This window comes from Oncorhynchus mykiss, chromosome 13 (assembly GCF_057628025.1).
Source record: "Oncorhynchus mykiss isolate SJ-2025 chromosome 13, ASM5762802v1, whole genome shotgun sequence".
Lineage (NCBI taxonomy): Eukaryota > Metazoa > Chordata > Actinopteri > Salmoniformes > Salmonidae > Oncorhynchus > Oncorhynchus mykiss.
This window is the reverse complement of record NC_143034.1, coordinates 47,724,528-47,733,559: the sequence shown is the minus strand read 5'-3', so window position 1 is coordinate 47,733,559 and position 9,032 is coordinate 47,724,528. Positions and strand designations below refer to the sequence as shown.

General features: G+C 44.6%; 1 protein-coding gene across 1 annotated transcript; it reads right to left on the bottom strand.

Annotated features, from left to right (window-relative positions):
- Positions 1 to 875: 875 nt before the first annotated feature.
- On the bottom strand, positions 876 to 8,645 carry LOC110486296 (beta-1,3-N-acetylglucosaminyltransferase lunatic fringe). The gene is made up of 7 exons (XM_021557778.3): positions 8,028 to 8,645; positions 3,851 to 3,899; positions 3,438 to 3,540; positions 3,168 to 3,321; positions 2,776 to 3,027; positions 2,578 to 2,663; positions 876 to 2,444 (listed from the first exon to the last, which is right to left on the bottom strand). Exons 1-7 carry the CDS (start codon positions 8,457 to 8,459, stop codon positions 2,378 to 2,380), a joined length of 1,143 nt encoding a protein of 380 aa, XP_021413453.2. The 5' UTR covers positions 8,460 to 8,645; the 3' UTR covers positions 876 to 2,377.
- Between the last annotated feature and the right edge of the window lie 387 nt (positions 8,646 to 9,032).

The following is a 9,032-nucleotide window of genomic DNA, read 5'->3' as shown; positions in this document are numbered from 1 at the left end:
TTTCTAAACCTAGAGGGATGGAAACTTCTGAGAAGCTTTTCTGCGCTATAGGTGAGACCGCATTGGTTGAGTGATGGACGTTGGGTCTAATATCTTTCAGATCAGGCAGGGCTGTTTATGTACTGTAAGAGGGGTACAATGCATTACCCACAATTCCTCATTGCCAAACTGTTTTCCCACACTGTATGATTTCCTCCATCTTTTGCATAGAATTCTAATGTCTGAAGAAAAGCAGTGGCTCCGTCTGTCAGAAACACAGGAATGTCACGTCTGATCACAACCAGTGGAATTAGGATTGTGACACATGGAGAACGGTGGTTCCACACTGCGGGTCTGTTTATTTCCTCACAATCCTTTGTGACCGCAACAATGTCCTTTCCCATACCCAGTGTTATAGACTAATAAATAAAGTCTGTGTTGTGGCTTTTAAGTGTGTCCCATTAGCATTGTAATTTACACGCTGGGCCTCAGCCAACATTCAGACTCACTGGGAGAGGTTGTTTGCCTAAATGCTTTATTTAGTGAGACAAGCACAGAGCTTTAGACAGAGTACATACGAATTTGGGCATTGCCATTTCTATACAGCCCTTTTCTATGGCATGGTTGTGAGAGATGACTGAGTTTACAGTGATGGTTTTTAATCTTCATGCCTGGGTGTGCCTTCTAACAGACGGTTACATACAAAACCATAGCAAGGTATGTATATTTCATCCCTTCTAAATAATGACGTGATTGAATAGGCTGATTTTGGTCACACACACACACACACACACACTAAAAATTACAAGGATGGTTTATTCCATTCGAACCTTTTATGTAGAAGTCGATCTGTAATCTCATGCTATGAATGAAAACAAAATACGAAACAAAAATAGTTTCTCAGTGGTTATCCAACTTTATTTCAAAGCGTCATGTTCAGGCACCACAGTGGTGGCTTCCCTGAGAAGCAAACAGACCCATCCAGACACTGGAGGATAAATAACAGCCCTTTAGCGCAGTTACAACAAGCAGTAAAAAACATGTCCAGGTCATCAAAATCATTTACATTCTAATCCGCAATATACACATTTAGCATTTCAACAGAAAAAGCCACAGTACACAAGTACTGCTTTATAATCAACATATACAAGCCTACCCAATATGGGTCATTTACAGAGGAAGAGCACCTCTGTGTGTGTAAACACTGGTGTTGCTCTTGCAAAGCTCAATACCAAACCAACTCGCATACTCACTGAGGAATAAATTACACTAGTGTACATGGCTCTCCGTCAATCCATTTTGTGCAAAAAATTATCAGAGTATTACATGTGTAGATGGTAATCTAAAAAGTAAATAAACTCTCAGTGGAAGACTTGGAGGTAATTTAGCTACTTCACAAGAGCAAGCAAAAGTTCATTTGAAACCCAGCTGTGCAATTTTTAAAGAAGACCATCTTCAAACAAATCAACAGTTGATTGTAACAGAAAAAAAATCTATAGCAAAGATATATATTATTTTCCCTGATTCTATCAAATGCAAGGAATGTTCTTAAATACAATCAAATCTAGAGATATTGATATTTTGGGGGTTATATCATTACATTGTTGTTTTTGACACAGCTGTGAAACATATCTGAGGACGTCAATTCATTCATTTCAAACTATCAATAAGGGAGAAAGTGCTTATTCCGGATATACCTCAGATTTTATAACCTGACGGCACATTCGGAAAACTGCCTTCTGCCAGCTCAAATCATATTAGTAATAACACTGACAAATCATTAACAAAAAGCACCAAAATATCTTCATATTATTGTTTTTGTCCGGAGTCTGAGATGAACAAAAATAAAATAAAACTACAACCAAAAATCCCAAAATGAAAACCATTTCCTCCACAATCTCAGAAATTCTGACCGTCTGATTATTTCTATAGAACTTAAAAGGATTGCCTTGAATGGCTTCCAAAACCCAGAAGAAACTAAAAGAAATTGAGCAATAAGGGAAATAATTCTGCGGAAATTCAACAAATGAATCATGTAAAGCTGGCAAAAGGCTTGGATATATAGGTAGTATATTCTATAAGAATTGCAAATACATTTACAAGCAACATTTAAAACAAAGCACTGATTGCCTGCAAAGCCATAATGCTGAAAGCTCCTTCCCACTAAGTGCCTGCCTGGCTCCTCTGCCCCTATGCCAGGGGAGGAAGCCGAGACACCACACAGGAAAAGGAAATGTCCCAAGGCGGGCCGCACAGCAGCCCAGTAAAACTATCAGAGTCCGTGTGCCACTGAAACAAAAATACAGTGACATCACAGTCCGATACCAAACACGGGTCCCCACCAGCCTTTCAGATACCGAGGCACGGCGAGGACGAGGATACCAAAGGAGCCGGTCACCTAGTAGGCAACCTGAAGCGGGCACCAAGGGGTGTCTGGGTACAGCAAACAGTGCACAGACTTAAACCTGGAACACAAGGAGAGAGAGACATGGAGGTTAGATTAACAGAGAAAAAAAATATATACCCTCCTTACAGTCAAGATAGTTAGAGTTGGATCGCCATTTGTGTATTAGTTGTCATGCAGAGGTCATGTCTCACCTTGATGGGTCTTCCTCCACTGGGAAAGCCCCTTTCATATTGATGATGTTCCTCTTGTTCTCAAACATTCCATAACTCAATGTGATCTGGAATAAGCAAATACAAGAAAGAAATTAGCACCCCTGCCCAATAAGTTCAGATAAATGCTGAAACTCTATTCTCACAGAAACAACAGACGGACACACATGCCCATCTCACCTGTTTGTGAAGCTCAGATCTGGACACCTGTTGCAGGTTCTCCAGATGGGAGTGGAAGAAGTTGCTGCGGGTCAGAGGCACCCCCAACACCGACTCGATGATGTAGCCGATGGTGCAGTCGTCAGGCAGACGAATCTTCTCTGCCGTGTTCATAAAATGGCCGCCACTGGCCCATGGGCTCATCTTCAAAGCCAGGCCTCGACTCACACAGAAGCCGGCTCCCCCAGTAGCAAACCAGAAGTTTACTGGTCGCTGGGGAATAAAAGAAGAAAAAAGACAACGAGCATGTTAAGTTGTTGTTATGCAACCCTTCTGAAGCATCTCAAACTTTGAATAACCAATTGAAAAGTTGTTATAAGTTGTTATAAGCCAGGAGGGCTAAGTCCACCTACCATCTTGTTGTCTCCTAGCCTCTCTGTGGCCTCGATGGGCCGGTCCAGGCTGGGCTTGCCAATGTACATGTCCTGGGTGTGGGGGTAGTGGGACAGCAGCTTCACCAGAGTCCTCGTGTTAACGTAGTTATCATCATCCACGTGACAGAACCACCTAAGAGGGGAAAACACTGTTCAAGCGTTCTAATATTTCAATTAGAACAATAATCACTATCAAATCTAGAATGACATACAGCCTGGGTAAATGCAGCACTTTAAATAGACACTTACTTTTTCCCAGACTCAATGAACTTGTCGTACTCCACAGCCATCTTGCAGGATAGAGCTTGGCGGCTGTGTGCTGCTGAACAGTTGGTGTTGATGGCGTGACTCCCTGTAGGAACAATGAGGGAGGTGAGTTAATAGTGAGGGAGGTGATAGTGAGTTACAAACTAGTACCTTACAAGCTAGCTAATGCAAGTAATTGTAGCTATAGCGCTGTTAGAGCCTTAACCCCATCTGCCACTAAGACTACATGCCCCAGGAGCTCAAAGCAACAAATTCCATGGGGATTAAAATAGGGGCTTGGTTTCTCACTATCAAATCTGGACATTTAATGGTGAACTAATCCCAGCTACTGTTCAGGTTAAGACAAATATAAAATGATTACTAAAATGTTTCTAAAAAAAAAATCTAAAACTCACCCATTTTCTTCTTCAGCTCCTCATCTTCTCCGTCTGTGAAGATATATGTCTGAAAAGGAGGGAAAATACATCAGATCACGTTGTGGGAGTGGAAATCCATGAAATCAAAGCCCCTCACAGAACAAGTGGTGGCACAAGAGTCCGTTGGATTCCAAACTACAGTATATGTCTGATGTCCTTGTTCACCATACTGCGAATTCAGTGTGATGACCATCTATCAGCAGTCTTTTATGCATGTGGAAAACACATGGCGTTAAACAAGCCCCATTCTAATAAAGACAGCAGCCAAAGAATAAAGCTGTCAAGGGTAGAACGCTGCAGGCTGGTGTTTAGTTAACAACAAAAGGCAGCCTCAGTGGCACACTTAAAAGAGCAGGTAGGGATTAGGAGTTGTTTTATGGTGGGTAGGGCTTAGCAGGTGCTAGGCAGCCCTCCCCCAGGCAGACAGGGCTGATGAAAGGGCCCCCATGGCCTGTTTGTGTCTGCCGTTGCCTGTTTGTGTGCGTGTGTGTGTCTGCCCGTTGCCCGTTTACTTTTCGTGCCCCAACACGCCAGGTAGCAGCGCCCACTCAGCCCCACTCCCTCCTTCCCTTTCTCGCTGCTCGCGACCTCCCAACAGCTAATGACAACTGAACCAACCCCACATTCCCACTAATTGATTGCTGCCTCTGACTGTTGAGCAGCAACAGCCATCTGAGATCTGTATCTTAACCGTGGGGCTGGCTGAGTTCGTGCCAGAGGGCGATAAGGCAAAGACATTCACTTTTCTAATAACTCCCCTCCCATTTCTACACTTCAGTACTATCTGCCCTCGGTGCCAAAGCTTTATCTGATTGGTTTGCACAACAAACTGGGAGCAGATGTTGTGCGATGGATGCTGCAAGGCCCTGGGCCTGTGTTTGTTTAAGGAAGGGTGGTGGTTTCACTGGTAAAGGGATCAGAGGCTGGCGCTGCTTGCTTTAAGTTCCTTCTGAATGGACAGCCTAATCACTGAAGTAGCTGCCAGAGCGGCCCGGGTACTGACAGAAAGGGGTCGAGAGGGGCTGATGGAGGTGGGGGGGGGGGGGGGTCTCACTGCTGATTAGTAAAATCGAAATCTGTGTGTGGTCATTCACCCCCACTTCAAGCCCCTACCCACCCCCCGTTCTCACCACCCCATACGCTGCCCCTCTTCAATAGAACAATGCCGGGTGTTTTCATGCTGGTTAAAGTCCTCCACTGGGTAAATTCTAACCATGTTTGCTTGTATTTGCATACAGCTGCAGCAGTTAACTAAAAGAGAAGTCTCCAAAGGGCTAAATGGCTTTTGTCTTAACTGAAACATTAAAGAAAAGTTATCACTCAAACGGAATACTAATTAATTTACCCCCGTAGTTTGATGAATCCTGTCCCGTGAGGAGAATAGAACATTTATTATGATGACTATCTGAACCACAGATGAGGGCTGGGGTTGGGGGGGGGGGGGGGGGGACTGCACTCTTCCCCACTAAAGAAAGGCCTGGCACGGCCCAGTCTGAGCATGGTGCCTGGCTGGCTGTCTCAAGATCCCCGGGAAGGAAGGGCACGGACTACACCCCCCTCCACTCATCTCCCTCCAACAACCACCTACACCCCCCCCCCCACCCCCCTCACTCAACCATGCCGCTTTCTCCCTTCCCTTTAGCACAGCACTAAAGTCACTGGAGTGTGGACTACAGTACTGGACAGAGAACAGGCCACCTACAGACACACAATGACACTTTCCCACTCTGACCAGCTGGACATTCACACACTCATTCCTTCATACTGTGCAGGGCTATTTGATTAACTCAACAACGGAGCCAAGTCTTCTCTTCTCTTCTACCAGACGTACAGACGCTCGTTTTGCGAGTGCTGGCGAATTAATATAATCTCAATTAAAAATGGAATGCATATCAAACCACTATGCCAGGCTACCAGCTGTCCTGTCCAGACACAACCAAAGTCAATACCTTTATAATGCCCATTGATGTGTAGTTTAGAGCTAGATTTCAACCTGTGTTTGGTTGCTAGTTATATACTGCAGAGCCCAGAGTACTACTAGCCAGAGAATGCTGTTGCTGCACAGTTTGTTCTCTCATTGTTTTGAGGCTCACTCACTAGGGAAGCTGCATTGTTCCAGGGGGGAAATCTGCTGAAACACCGGAAACAAGGGCCTACTATTTGAACATAATAGCAAGTTGTAAAAAAAAAAAAAAACATTGTATTTATCATGTTATGTCACAGTACTTTTGCTTACTCACTAACTTATGACTCATTAAAAAACAAACAATTGGGCCTTTCACTACAACGATTCTCTGAACCAAATAATTTCCCCCCCCAATAACTTCTTTAATTTGGTGTAATAAAAAAACGAACTTCTGACCATAATACTAAATCAGATATATTATTCTGCCAGACACAGTAAGCCACAGGCACATTTCTATCATGGTAATCACAGATTGGATCTACCCTCTCTATTTACATATAAACATGATCTGATAGCAAGTCCGTTGGCTTAAGGAAACAGAAAGTGTATATCCTGTGCTGGAAATACTAATCAGGGCTCTGATCTGCCCAGTGAACCAGTGCACAGTTCTAGTCAGGCCTCACCTGCTGGCAGAATGCCATGATCTCTCTACCAGCTTCAGATACCAGCTACAGACATGATCAACTGGATGCAGTCAGCTGAGCTCCACAGGTGTTCGTCAGTTGAGCATTATCATTTAACCTGGGTGCAGATGTCCATATGTGCTGGGACCGGATTCCTATGACTGGCATTAGAACCATCTTTTGTTCTCTAACTTCTGGCCACCTGTCAGCCTTCCTCCAGGAACTCCCATTTGTATTGTGGGCCCAGGCTGGCCTTTATGCCTGCACTGGCTCCCACCAGCTGCCTGATTAAACCCTGCTGTTAACCCATCTCAGAGAGAGAGAGAGTTCACTCACATCATCCACTACGGTAAGCACAACACACTCAACTCCCCATACTCTATTGACAGCCCATCTTCCTGAGCATAAACCTGTCCTGAAGAGTGTGTGTGTGTGTGTGTGTGTGTGTGTGTGTGTGTGTGTGTGTGTGTGTGTATATATTTGATAATGTATTGGATTTTGTAATGTATTTGATAATGTGATGCATCTTATGTGTTCAAAGTTGGCAACAGACTCAACGCACTCCACTTCCTCTGCATACAGAGAGAGGGACAGTGTTGCCATGACTAACCTTGCCATTTTCAAAACGCCCAACACAGAGTGGGGTTTGGCTTGGGATGGAGAGAAGAGTACCCAAAAGAAGGTGGATAAAGAATGTGTGATTGTGCCCGAGGAGAATTTAATTGACTTTTGAAAAACATGCGTGACAACTCTGGGTAGTGGATAAAATCACTTTGACTAGCCTCGGTTTCCTCTCGGCGATGGCTGTGACTGCCTTTGTGCACCAGTCTAAAAGAGCTTGGTTCTCAGGACTGAATGTTCAAACTCAGCGTGCTACTCCCAGCACAAACCTCCCTATAGATGCACCCCTTTGTCCCAAGCATCCCCTTAACGAAGCCCCCGTTCTCCCATCCCTTGGCTGCTTGACCCAGACTCAGCTCCCACGTTCCCATGGAGCGGCTGAGACAAGGGGGCTGGGAAAGCTTTTCTTCCCCCCCTCAGAAAGACGCTTTGTTAGACCCTGGAAAGGGGACAGCACTGGAGCTGCTGCTGTGAGACATACATTGCACCAGGGCATTCACAGGGACACCCAAAAGAGTGGGATAAAAGAGAGAGGGGGAAAAGGTGGGGGTGCAGAGTCCTGAAATTGCTCCCTGTGTTCTCAGGGGCATCACTCAAGGCAAAATACAAAGTGACAGAGCCTAAGGAACTCTGAATAATTAAGAGGGTAATATGGACAGTTCGGGAACAAACAGTTACCTCACCTGACATGAGTGGGACAGATGTTTCAGTGGGTCAGCAGTAACACTTAACTCTCATTGGTGGGTTGTTGTAAAGCATCTTTGATGGGAGAAAATTAGGCCTTTTGCCCATTTTTTTGTAAAAGCATTGTGTGCTATGGTAAATTGCCTAGCCTAAGCCTACTAAAAGGAAACCTAGTGAAAATATGTGATTGTTTTATTCTAGACTTTATCCATGGAAGATTTCAAATGAACCGTTTTCTTCTGATGTAGTAGTGTTGGCTTACCTGCTGCATGTTTCTAGAGATCCAGGTATCCAGAAGGAGATTCAGTCGAGACTGATGGAATTTCTTTGTGGTCTTGACAGCGATGAAGATGTCATCTGCACTGATGTCCTCTGCGGGGGAGGCATCTGTCGCTGACTGAGCGGACCCTGCAGGCTTGTCCGCCTCTCTCCGTCCCCGGGTCAACTTGGAAAAATACGCAGAGAATCCTTTTTTTTCCTGAGCCTCCGAGTTGACCTGTTGCTGAGCAGCCTTCACTCCGTCCGTAGCCAAGGTGTCCGTGCTCTGGAGTGAGCGCGTCCCCATCTCTCTCTGGTTTGGAACCTCATCTACCTGAACTCTTTGATGCTGCGCGACCACCAAGAGCAACAGAAGGCAGGTGAATCCTGCACTGGTTATAGAGATAACCGTTTTCTTACCAGAACTTGTCGACATGTTGATATATTTCAAAACTACAACATGTAGTTGTATACTGAGAATCACGTATATTGAAAGTCCATATAGTAATTCTCTCCAGAATGAACAAATAAATCAAACAACTTTCCCGTGCGTCTGCATTATTGTAATACAATGCAATTTTGTTCTAACCCAACTTTATAACCTGCCCGCCAAGCTAGCCACGCCTCATGGGCGGTCTGTAATGTGCCATTGCGCTCTATTGTGGGGACGCTGAGAAAAGACTCTCCCCCGGGCGGGATCTACATCGTAGACACGCCCACGTTTGGAGGGCGTGTGTGTGTGTGTGTGTGTGTGTGTGTGTGTGTGTGAAATACATTTTTGTAAGCCCATTGTTACTTTTGAATTCCTTGCCCGCCAAAGTTTTCACATTTCGCCTTTTCACATTCTGCCTTATTCTGCCTCTATAGGCACTTTGCTTGTTCTTTGAATCTACTATAGTTAGGCCTTTATAGTAATTTGGTAAATATAACATAAACATATGTTGCTGTGTGAGCATGTGACATAGACGTTTGAATAAAGAAGTATTGTTATCTGGAGGAGATTAAGGAT

Coding starts and splice junctions, on each gene's coding strand:
- LOC110486296 (XM_021557778.3), bottom strand. CDS start 8,459: ATGTCGACAAGTTCTGGTAAGAAAACGGTTATCTCTATAACCAGTGCA. Junction 3,322..3,437: donor TTCATTGAGTCTGGGAAAAA/GTAAGTGTCTAT, acceptor TTCCCCTCTTAG/GTGGTTCTGTCACGTGGATG. Junction 2,445..2,577: donor GTGGAGGAAGACCCATCAAG/GTGAGACATGAC, acceptor CTTGTGTTCCAG/GTTTAAGTCTGTGCACTGTT.